We start from the raw sequence: 12,755 nt of genomic DNA, 5'->3' as shown, positions 1-12,755 counted from the left end.
TGGTTCTCAAACTGTGCTTTACTAGACTGTTGCGTACAAGATGAACACATATTTATGACAGAGGAGAAAAGAAGAAGAGGTGATGTACGTCAAGTTAACACCAGTAAAAGAAAGAGTAAACCAAAAAAAAAATCAATGCCAATATCCTGGTGTGCACTGCATTTTTTATTTCTTTTGGTTTTGCTGTGGTTTTTACCCTGCACTAGCTGCACCCAGGAGAGAAGCTTTACTGGAGAGCAGAGAAGCACTGCTGTGCAGTTTTTTGGACTAGTAAAAAAAAAAATATGATGATCTTGCTCTCGGGTTTAGTGCCAATATTGTGGGAGATCTGTCTTTGGTGCCAGTTTGAGCAATTTGCTCAACAGAAACTTGTGTTAAGGTGAAATGATACATGCAGTCCATGTTCTTGATCATATTTTTTTGAAAATAATAACAATTTGGCTTGATTGTTACTAATGTTTCCAACTCTATTAATAGTTTTTGAAAATGAATATAGTTTGCAAGAAGGTGGAGGATGAGTTAATATTAGTAAGTCATGAATAACAAGTCCAAGAGTCTACAGACATGTTAGCAGCTTTGTGAGGCTACACTTGGTCGCAGCAGTGCGGTCAATGGTTAGTTTTATGTGTAAGCATGCTAACATTTGCTAATTACTTAGCACTAAACACAGCTGAGGATGATGAGTGTGTCATTCAGACGGCAGTATGCTTCATCGGAACTGCTTGGGGGTGTGTCTGACAATTTCTGTGACCTTCCGAAACCAGCCATCCGACATTCACACCCACTTAACACACGTGATCGGCCAGCTGTGTGAGAAAGTAAGCAGGGTTTGAACTCCTCTCTCTAGCTCTCTTTTTTATTTATTTTCTAGCATAACACAGCCATTTGCCACCATTTTGCAGGTATTTGGTTATGAATCAAAGTTGAATGAAATTTTAAAAAATTTGACCTGATGTTGGTGCTAGAAGAAAAATGAATGGATTACCAAAATTATTACAATTTACCCAGAGGAGAACATGAATATCTGAACTAAATCATAGCAGTCCATCCGTGTATAAGAAGTGGACGTAGTCACTGTGACGTCACCTATTGGTTTGTGGACTGCCGTGTTGAAGTCGCGAGTTCGGCATTTTGGCCGTCGCAATCTTAGTATTTGGCCGTCGTCATCTTGTTTTCTTGCAACCAGAAGTGACACGAGTACAAGAACAACCAAACGCTGAATAAGACGTTTTCATGCAACCAAAAAGGTTATTAATTACTTTAATGAACTGAAAACCCACTGTGAAAGGGTCAAATTTGTAAGACGAAAACACAGACAACTCCCAGACCGGTCAACGCCGTGGTAGCAACCTGTCAATCACAAGGTAGCCACGCCCTAAAGTATCCCCTGCTTTATGGTCTATTTGAGTCTAAATGGGACCATAATTTACTAAATGAACATCATGCTTTGTTGAAGAAGACTTGAAACTAGCGATTGAGACCATAAACTCATGTTTACAATGTAAATCAAGTTAGAAGTAGGCTCATTTTCTCACTATTAGAAAGAATGCAAGTTTAAGGCACTTCCGCACTGGCTTCACTTTACAGACCCGGAGGTAGCCCACTGAGTCCATCCAATAGTTGTCGAGACATTTCACTCAATACTACAAATGTCAACCTCGTTGTGGCGCTAGACACAGAATAAGAGAAAACTTTGACCTGCTGGTGGCGCTAAATGAATGCCGACCGACCGACAAAGTCATCCAGCCGTACTGCTAGCACAGCTGAAAAGTTTGAGAATCATTTGGGGCTGACACCCAAAACTACAAATGGTCATTGGAGACTGTTTGGAGAAGGTATCGCCAATGATCCAATCGTTCATTGAAGTTCTTGGCTCACTCTGGGGAAACAAGACTCATGTAGGTGCTCCCTGGTGGGGGATCGGGTGCTTTTTTAGTGTGTGTCGTGTGTCATGTATGTGAGGGAGGGGTTGAGTGGTATAGACGCTGCTGTTTGAGAAGTCACAGATATCCACCCTCCCATTGACCAAGTCACAAGATTAGCGAGCGAGACTGGAGACCTGCCGTCTCCTCTGGCTACAGCAGCAGTCAGATATTCTGCATAGCTGTCAGCAGTTCTGACAGTGTTTGTGCTGCCTCAGACTCTGGTCAATTTATGGAATGGCTTTGTGTTTTTGATATTCCCCATAATAAGCTATCAAATTAAACCCGGGGAGAGGTCTTGGTCACTGGGAGATGGCTTTAATGAAGGCAGCGCAGTGATAGGGGATGTTTGTATAATTTGTCAGAGGAGAAAATGAAGTGGAATGGGAAAGGGTCTGCGGATGAGTCACGGCCTATAAGCCTGTTAGGTGTGTTGAAGTGTCAGAAATGCAGCCTTGAGAGCCCATCTCAGACCAAATTTGATCTGTAACGAAAAAGCAAGCGGGGGAAAAAAATGAAAATGGAAGTTTTTATTCATTATTTTTACATCACATTTACCATGGAGGGTTTCAGTTGGTAAGAACACATTTACTCTCACTAATCATCACTTCCATTGCAAAAATAATGACTGTCTGGGCTTTATAAACATGCAGATATTTCAGTAATGAGCTGCATATTTTCCTTTTGTGCTTCTCTTGTGTGTTTGTAGGTGTATGAGGCGTCAGAATATGCACCTCACCCTCTGTACTCCGTCACCCAGGGTGGCCTGGACCTCCAGCAGGTAATGGACATTCATTAATGTGAAGTCTGCAGATAATCTCCATTCTTCTGATTATAAAATATAAAAAATCTCTCCAGAAGCTGGTATTAAACTTCACTGCACAGAGCAGGAATGTGTTTCAGGGCTGTGAGGATCTGAGGGTTGTATGCTATGTCCAAATTTACACAGTCCATCATCTGGCTGGAGGCATTAAAAACAACAGCTGAGCGTAAGCTGCAGCTATTGTTCTACCCTGTCATAAGAGCTATAACCCCTTCTGAAACACGATGCCATCACACACACCACCACCACACTCTCTTTTTTTAGTCCTGCCTAGCTCTGCACCAGAAACATTTCGGCTTTAGGAATATTCCTCCCATGACAGCAATAGCAGATACCGTCATAATATCAGAACGGAAAAAGCAGCCTCTGACAAATTAGCCCTAGATTGGAAAAAATACATAAACTGTGGGTAGTAAAATATAAAAGACTTCACAATTTAGATCACTCATGCTGTAAATTGAAAGATAATTGCTATTAATGTGTTGTGTTTTTGTGCTTTCCTGTATAAACGCAACTCTAATGTATGATTCACTGTAACGGCCGAGCTCTCCTCGCCAGTTTATGACCATGTAGGATGGACTGGTAATAGTGGCCAGACAGCTGGCGTCAAGCAAAATTGAGTTAGAATAGAGAGATAAATGGATGGATAGAAATTAAGTTAAATATGGATGAATGGAGTGAGAGAAAAAAGGGCTTAACATATGTGAGTCTGCATTATTTAAGATCTTGGGGGGGGATGGGCGATCCTGCAGGTAGAGATAGAGATAATGCAGCCAACAGGCAGGATTGCACAAATTATTTGTTACAGCACAAAAGATGAACTATTTATAAGCAATACGTGCTTTTAGCAAATCATTTAAAAAGGGTCAGGGCACTCAAATTACAGATAAAAGAAAAAGATTAAATTCTCTCTAGTGGTATATAACCATGCAGATAGTTTAAGCTTTATATGTCCTGGTTTTGAGATGTTTGAGCGTGCAGGTGTTTGTTACCATCCCAATACAGTGGAGGTGAAGGGAATTTTGTTTTGAAAATGTAATCCTAATCTTCTGTTTGGGATCCTGGAGACCCTTGGCCCTCTTTAATAGCTCAAAAAACATGCAGACCCCAGAGGTTTACTCTGTCATATCTCACAGGTGCTTTATTCATTCATTACAGTTTTTCATGACTTTGTCAATCAATTTGTTCCTGATGACTTCATATAATTGTTTTCTGTTTTAATTAGTATTTCAAGAAGAAATAAATTAACATTTGCTATGATGGTCGTTTCTAATCTGTCCTTGTACAGTATAGCAACCAGCTGGGTCGAGTATAGCGACCGACTGTGTCGAGTATAGCAACCGAAATAGAAACCCTTTTACTTTTTGGCAAATAGAAACAATATATTAGACAATAGAACATATAACACAGGAAATAGTTAATTATTTAGTGTAATAACAATACTTAATGTTAATTTATGTATTTTAACACCTTCATCAAATGTGCAAGCCAAGCTTTGCAAGGGAACGGTTACCACTTCAGTACTTACTACTACACTGACATGGGGTTTTAGTAGGTCAGAAATTATTTATTGTATGTAAGGGAAAAATGGTTCATTTTGCAATTCTATTTTTAACATTAAGCAGTGGCATTGTTTGGGGAAGTAAAGCTGATTTTGGTTTATCAGAATAGTCCAGATCACCGGAGCTACTTATAGTCTGTATAACTGTTCACACTGAGGTTTGAGGATTATTCAGACAAACAGGGACACTGTGTTTGGAAAGAGATGTTGTTGCTGAATCTTTTTTATGCCATTTTTAATGCTGCTGTGAGAACCACAAGCAAAATTCAATTCACCAGGCAGAAATTTCAGAAATTGATATCTCAAATCCCGGACAAATAAAACCCAAACTATGAAACATGCATTGGTAGAGAGGAGTAAATCAGAAAGTATGTTAAGTTCTGAACTATAAACGCTCATTTCTCTTATTCTGAAAAACAAATCAGGCATGTATTGATAGAGAAGCACTTCCATTAAGAGGCTGTGGATTTATTGCCTGTGTGTGATGTTTTATTGCTGTAATTTACCTAATGCAGGATGCTGTCTTTCAGGCCTACACTTTGCAAAACCAATATGGCATTCCACACTCAGAGGTACAGTACGGCCATTTGTGGAAATATTATAAATGAATATAACATGAGTAGTTTATGGTTTAGTGTACACTGCATTCTGCTTTCTGTTTTACAGATGGCCAAGCTACACCAGCTGTCAATGCAGCAAGGCCTGAGTCCAATGGCCCAGCCTACTTCGACTATCATACCTGGTATGTAAAGCAGTAATAATATTTGCTCTGGATTATATCTCCTCACTCAAACAAATGGTTTAATTAAACAATTTTTCAAATAAAATAAGCAGCTTGCAGAGTTTTATCATCGCTCCTCCATCTGTAACTAGATTTTCAACCTGCCTTTAGACCTGAGAAATAAAGGCTTGCTGTCATTAGCCGCACTGATAATGTGCTTGTGTCAGTGAGGAAGGAGGAGACGAGGCTTTATAGCTCCCTCATAGAAACTATTATGTGAAATGATACGTTCCGCAGAGTCGGAGAGCTGGGAGAAGGAGAAGAATGAGTGCCGTGTTAAACACCAGTCCATTAAAATGGAAATTAACTGCTTTACTATATCTAGCGGTTCCTCGCTCAAAGGGTTTTTCCAGCAATGCCAGTTTGTGTGGCTTCACTAACTAAAGGAGTTGAATGAATCGTCAAATGTCTGATACGTCAATTTTATTCAGTCTGTGCTCTCTCTCCTCAGGGATGGACTCCAACACTCAGACATCTCAGGAACTGCTTATTCCCAATGATGTAAGCAGAAGCAACATATACATTTTTATTCTTCACAACAGGAAATCATCTCACATGCACACAGCACAAGGCGAGCAGGTGATTTCGGATGCGGTAGCTGCAAATGCAAAGACGTCTGGTGTGACTTCAAAAGAGACGAGAGACATGTTGGCAACGTCCTAATTATCCTCATTATTCTAACCTCAAACTAACCCAAGGTTAAAGGGATTCTAGACTGATATGGATCCTTTCGCATTATTGTCTGGGCTGCAGTTGCAGTGTCTTAGAGTGACTCCCATGAGTGCTCAGTAAATCCTCTCATGTTCCCTGACCTACTTAGAGGCTGTCTGCTGTCAAAACAGCCAATAAGAAAACAGACAAAGATCCTTTCCCTCTTCACTTAGTCTCCACCAGGGTTTGATGAAACGTCTCTCCAATCTGAGAGGGGAAATCATAATGCATAGATTCACTTCAAAATGAAGTCGTTCTACATTTCCCTTTCAGATGATCGCTCTAGTCGCTCTAGTATTCAGTTTGGCTGGTTTGAACAGAGAGCATCTGGCTATTAACTGTAATTTGCCTCATATTGTATTTCATTTGGAAAACTGAGAGAAAGCTCTCTTCTCAAGTCAAATTTATAATGAAGCCATTTATGATTTATGATTTAATTTGCAGCTCTTGTATCCAGTATAAAAACAGAACCACGTTCACCCATAAGAATGAAATATTTAGGAAATTAAAGGATACGGTCGACATTTTTTAATGTATTTTTCTCAGTGTCAACAAATCCTATGAAAAGACCATAACAAAACAATGTATACGTCCATTTCTCAAGGACTTCCTGAAACGCATTACTTCCTAATGAGGTCATAAATCTTTCAAAATCGGGTCACAAATATATAGTTTCATTTTTTTTTTTAAAAAAGGCTAAGAAATTTTCTAAAACAGCTGCAGCAGCAAATATGACTCAAACAGGAGCAAAGGATGATGCAGGAGCGCATTTGCTGGGGACTATTTTCAACTGCAGATTTATACACGCCTGTGAGTATTTACAGCAGCAGGACGGTGTATGTGGGATTGACTCAAAATAAACTACAGCAAAGGAGCATGTTAACCAGCAACAGTGCAACAGTGTGGCTCACTGGTGTGTTTTAAGATTATTTTGGTCTTTTCATGGGATTTGTTTAGAGCTGTCCCGAAGGTATTCTAAGCTTCGGGACAGTGCTGCTGCCGCACTACTGTACACACACGCACCTATTCCTTATATCATGGGCTATTTTAGGATTTATACATTATCATTACATACTTATATAAAAAAAAAAAAAAAACATTCAAATACTGATTTGGAGAGCAATTACCATGGCAACGGTTGAAGCTTCGAAGCTTCAAATCTTCAAAGCATTCAGGTCAACCCTAGATTTGTTACAAATAACAAAAATAGAAAATTATCAGTCTTATGCTTTAAGGTGAGACACCCCAGGCAAAAACATTTTTAGATTTTTAGATTTTGCTTCCATAACACATCTTCTCTCAGACTAGTGGATCGAAAACATCCAAAATACACATTTAGGTGTTTATTTAACTACAATTTATCTATTTTTTTATCTATATATCTCTCTCTATATATATAGAGCGATATATTCATAGCCTGAATTATATAACATTTTATTCCTAAAACATGGCAAAACATTATTATTATTTTTTTGAATGACTTTTGACAGTATTTTCTGATTTAAGGAGTGATAAAAAGAGATATCCAAAATTCCCTCTGTAAAAACCTTTTACTCTATTATGTCAACAAAATGAAACAAGAATTTTGAACCTGGTTGTATCAAATGTTCAGATTTCTGTTCTGGAAATGTATGCAAATTAGAAAACATTAACAAGATAACGCCTCATTTGCATATTTAAACAAATTCTCAGAAAACTTGTGAAACAAAAAATAATTGTCTTAATATAAGTAGTCAACTGGAGAAGTTTCATGATGGTATATATTCGTTTTTTTTTAACCTTTTACCCTGGGGTGTCTCCTCTTAAACTGTGCTGCAATTTATGATATGAAATGCTCTCTTCTGTCAAATTTGCAGTACAAAATATGACTTCAAGTACAAGTATCGGCAAAGAAGAAATGTCAGACAATGAAATTAATTTTCACTTAGCTGTCTTTGTTTTACAATAGAGGGAAGAAGAGATTGATCAGGTTTCACTGTACTGTATAGAATATAGCACCAACCCTTCAACAACATTTCTAAAATGCCTGAAGGCTTTTTTAACCAAGCAAACCCCCACATGGCGAGCGGCACAATGCATCAGAGGAATGAGGGAGTCCAGCGCTATACGTGACAGGGACAGCTGTAAGCTCCAGCCATTGTTCCAGAAGAGAGGACTTATAGCCATGACTGAGCCTCCTCAGCCCTCCGTCCTCCCCCCTCAGGCCCGGCCACACAATCCTACTCTCTGTGCTCACACACTGAACGCACACACACACAGATGCATTGAGAAACTGCTTACACCCAGTCAGCAGTATGTACTGTACTCCTGTGCGGGGAAGATTTAGCCGGAAGAAAAATGGCTGCACCCTCACCATCCCATCCCTCTTCCTGTGTCCTTTCAAATGACTGCCTCAGCAGGAACTCAACAATATGTAGGCCACTTATAGTTGAGGACCAGAAGTAATGTAGTGCAGCATTGATGTTATTTGAATGCTCATGAAAAATAATCAACACAGCATCGGCAAGCAGTGTCTCCCGTGTCATTTCTTTCAACACAGTCTCACGGCAGTTCGTGAAGTAGTCACGAAATTGAATCTATTTGATTCGTGTACATAGATATGAATTTCCCTTTTTTTCGTGACGCTCGGCACGACTTTCAACAACACGTGACGCACGTGTCACTTTACGCTCGCAGTCTTTTCAAAATAAAACGACTTAGTTTAAGTATAGTTAGTTTAGGAATAGATCGACTTGGTTAAGTTTAGGGAGCAAAACTACTTAGTTAGGTTTAGGAGTAGGTCAAATTGGTTAGGCATAGGCAGCAAACTACTTAGTTAGATTTAGGAGAAGATTGATTTGGTTAGGTTTAGGCAACAAAACTACTTAGTTAGGTTTAGGAATAGGTATACTTGGTTAGGTTTAGGCAACAAAACTACTTAGGTTTGGGAAAACATAGACTTGGCTAAGTTTAGGTAACAAAACTACTTAGGTTTAAAGAATAGATCGACTTGGTTAGGCTTAGGCAACAAAACTGCTTAGTTAGGTTTGGGAAAAGACCATAGTTTGGGTTAAAATAACACCGGAAGTGCCGTAACTTAAGTACGGAAGTTACGTGGCAAATTAATCAACTTTGACTACTAGTTTCACACGGGACACTAACACCGGTCTCCTGGGCGAAAGTCCTGTGTTTTTTGACCCACCATACCTCCTCCCTACGCGGCGTTCACCACTCTTTATACTTCCCGGTTCACAATTACGTGGATTAATTACATTCGTGGAGACCATCACAAAAAAAATGTTTAATTCATGTCTATGTACACGAATCTATACATTAAATTTCATGACTATTTCACGAACTGCTGTGGGACTGGGCTGTTTATTTAGCTCTGCTTGCATTTTTTTAAGGTTGTTCATAGAGGAATTCTGTTGTGTGAGGTCATGCACACCAAAGTGGGCGAGCTGTTGACAGCTGGTGTCTATTGACAGCTGGTGTAAAAGGTCCTGTGGAGATTCTTGGTCTCAGTGGGGGGGAGAGGGGGACACACGTTATCTGTGATTTGAGGTCTGTAGTGGCCATTGTCTCTGGAGTTGCTCTTTTACGAGCTGGCTGCTCTCAGTGTGTCTCTTCCCCCCCTGAATAAACTGCTGAGCCAATAATAGCCAGGCGGACCAACCAGGTCGCTGTGTGACAAATCAGACACTGTGGAACAGGCTGCTTACTTCTCAGGAAAGGAATGTGAAATGCAGGGACGAGTGTGTCCGTGTGTTGTGTATTTCTACCTACAGCATGCGTCAGCCGCTGCTAAGCTGCCAGCACTCACGCATACTACAAGTGCTTCATCACTGTCTGTCCCCCTCACTATATATCTGGCAGCATAACCCCGTCGCTGGGCCCTGACACCCTGCACTTGAGCTGATACGCAGCCCCGCGAGCTTTGGCTCTGTTAAATATCTATTGTCGCTAATAGGCAGGGGTCCAGGTTGGCTAATGAAAGCAGAACAAAAGTGATAATGTATTTTGGAATGCAATAAAAAACTCATGTCATTGTCTAATCTACTCTCAGCAGAGAGTGAGAGCGCTCAAGCCCCGGACGGGACTGTACGTTATATATTTGAGTTATTTTCCCATTATGTTTTCCATTAGTGCGGAGATGCATCTAGCTGGCATGTGTTTGGGAAGTGATTTGTTTGGGAAGTCATCACCACTTTGAGGAATCAATAACCTTTTAGCCACTCAGATTAATGAGAGGCAAATGTGCCTCCTCTCGTCTCTTTTACCGGTGCACATGCAGTAGCAATTACGGGAGACTCCGGTAAAAAAAAAAAGTGCTTTTGACATGCATGATGGATGACCAATCCACTGAAGACAATGTAATTGCAATATTCAAAGTGGACTGCATTAAGTCCGCCCAACAGCACCGCACATTTTGATATTGTTCTAGTGTTTTTTTGCTTTTGGCCTTTTAGTCAGAATCACTTTCATCAGCATTATAAGAAAAAGCAAATGATTTATCGAAGCCTTTCCTTTGTAAAGCTTGTCTACTTTTTCCATCAAACTGACAAATCCATCTCCGCCTCTGTTCTCTTGCAGCTGATCGGCTCGATCATCGGCCGTCAGGGCACTAAGATCAACGAGATCAGGCAGGTGTCAGGAGCTCAGATCAAGATCGGCAGCCAGCTGGACGGGACGAGTGACCGTCATGTCACTATCACAGGAACGCCGGTCAGCATCAACTTGGCCCAGTACCTCATTACCTCCTGGTAAGGCCCGGCGTACGGCCATCTAATGAGTCACCGCAAGTGCACGCCTGAGAGAAAAGTATTGGTTTAAAAGGGTCAAAGGTCACGCTGTAGAGTGATAAGTGATAATGAGGTATGTCCTTGTGCTGCTGGTATAATTGGCCTCGAGGGAATGAGTAAAAGCCCGGTTGTATTGTACGACATGGAAGCAGTGTCTTGTTGGAATTCAGTATATGCAGCGCAGCACTGGCTTCTTTTTCTCAATTATCTTTTCTAATATTTAAAGATCATAATGCCACACAAGACAAAGTTTTAGAGTAAATCATTGAAGAACAGGTGACAGGATAAATCTAGGCACATAAAAGTAGTTAATACAAATAAAATTAATCAGAATAAAAAGAGAGAAAAAGGGCAAGGCAACATATGCAACAGAAATAGGGCAGCAAATGTTCACAATAAAAATAGAATTAATATGTACTGCTTATGATGTTTCTTTATTTATGTAAATTAAAAGATGAGACCAAATGTCAAAGAACTACAAAATCAGGTTGACCCTGTATAATTAAATCTAAATCTGAATAATTCCTACCGCTCTCCAATACTTTAACTTCCAAAATGGAGAAACAAAAGAACAGTCCCATATTAACTCTTGTGTTTTCTTAACATTGGCTTTACTTCCTCGGTGACCAAATATGGAAAAGACTGTGGATGATGTTAAATGATAGACCATTAAAGAACGTATTCAGGCTACAAAACACTAACATTAACATGCCAAGCACACACATCACACCACGCAGAGGCAGAGCCCTTATTTACAAACCAACAATTTTCAATAGACAGCCTGTGCACACAACTGATTATCAACCCGAAAAGAGGACACAACTCAGACAACAAAAATGTCACAATAAATAAAAGAGCTATGGACACAACGGTGGGTGCCACAAGCAATATTAAGCCACATCAGTTGAATAAATAGCTTACAATTCTTATAGAAACAACAGTAGAATAAGAAACATCAGCAAAGCAGACAAAACAGAGGTGTATTTAAACAGACACCAGCAGCTGCAGCCCACAAACACACATATTAAAGCAGAGAGAAAGCTGTTTTTGCACAACCTGTAATGAGCACACAAGCATACAACACTTGACGTTATTCTCTGGAGAGAATTACAACTATCCCAGCGAGGTTGTTGTACTCACCTGTCTGACCTGGAGTCTTGTGCACCTGTGAAGTTCCTCCTCAGTCTGATCCAGGTTCAACTTCTCTGCTCGTTCATTCTCAAAGGAGAACATATCCAGTCCACTCAGCCTCTGTGTCCCACTGCGGTCCTCAAAGTTTTCAACAACATCAGAAAGTCCTCTCACACCTCTCACTGAAAATAGCAGTTCAGCATTTAGCATGTTAACCAGATCCAGCATGCACCTGGTCAAGTAACATCCTGGGTGCGTTTGATTTGGATCACTGAGCGTGCCAGCCGGATGGAACATAAGGTAGATGCATTAATTAAATACTCAAAAAAAGTACCTACAAGTGCACACAAAACGACTTTGTTACAGTAAGGAGAGCAGTGGTGAACTACTCAGATATTTTACTCAAGTAAAAGTAGTAATACTGCAGAGTAGAAATACTCTGTTAAGAGCCCTAATAGATCTGAATTCAAAAGCACTCAAAAAAATGCTACTAAATGCGTTAATAAATAGGATAAATAAAAACAATCTCCACCACAGAACAAATGAAATTGTATTTAGTTACTTCCATCACTGCTTATTTGGGATTTGAACGGTGTCCACCAGTCACAGATATTGAGCGTGTAAAAATCCACTGTATTTAAACATGTTTAATAGAATAAAAGAAGTAACGCATCATCTTCTGTGGTGGACTTCTGAAACATGTCATCAGCTCAAAAGCATGTTTATAAGCGACTATAAAGCTGATAAAACAATGTTAAGTATGTTGATTGAGCCCCTGAGGTCTCTAGGACGCCAAACAGAAGAGTACGATACGGTACGATACGATACGATACGATACGATACGATACGATACGATACGATACGATACGATACGATACGATACGATACGATACACTTGATTGTCCCCTTGGGGAAATTTGTCTTGGACTCAGTGCTGCACACCATCAGCTGCCTCCACAGCAGCATCCATAAATAGAAACAGAAAAAACAACCAACAATCCAAATGTAAACAGAAAAACACATAACGATTACCGATATTGCCCAA

The 12,755-nt window shown here is 40.0% G+C and overlaps 2 protein-coding genes across 3 annotated transcripts in view; one reads left to right on the top strand and one right to left on the bottom strand.

The window, feature by feature from the left end:
• LOC119489590 (dystroglycan-like) overlaps positions 1 to 11,839 on the bottom strand; it is a 73,936-nt gene extending 62,097 nt beyond the window's left edge. The window contains exon 1 of the mRNA XM_037772245.1: positions 11,720 to 11,839. The gene's annotated coding sequence lies outside the window, so the exon portion shown is untranslated. The remainder of the gene's footprint in view (positions 1 to 11,719) is intronic.
• Positions 1 to 12,755, top strand: part of LOC119489592 (poly(rC)-binding protein 4-like) — a 42,397-nt gene that overhangs the window by 28,308 nt on the left and 1,334 nt on the right. Inside the window, exons 9-13 of one of the 2 annotated variants that reach the window (XM_037772248.1) lie at positions 2,632 to 2,703; positions 4,822 to 4,878; positions 4,973 to 5,048; positions 5,539 to 5,588; positions 10,371 to 10,540. In XM_037772248.1, coding sequence (XP_037628176.1) covers positions 2,632 to 2,703; positions 4,822 to 4,878; positions 4,973 to 5,048; positions 5,539 to 5,588; positions 10,371 to 10,540 — 425 coding nt within the window. The remainder of the gene's footprint in view (positions 1 to 2,631; positions 2,704 to 4,821; positions 4,879 to 4,972; positions 5,049 to 5,538; positions 5,589 to 10,370; positions 10,541 to 12,755) is intronic. The other variant, XM_037772249.1, reaches the window with a different exon arrangement.

The sequence above is a fragment of the Sebastes umbrosus genome, chromosome 6 (genome assembly GCF_015220745.1).
Source record: "Sebastes umbrosus isolate fSebUmb1 chromosome 6, fSebUmb1.pri, whole genome shotgun sequence".
NCBI classification, from domain to species: domain Eukaryota; kingdom Metazoa; phylum Chordata; class Actinopteri; order Perciformes; family Sebastidae; genus Sebastes; species Sebastes umbrosus.
Note: the sequence above shows the minus strand (reverse complement) of the source record. Positions and strands in the feature narration are given on the sequence as shown.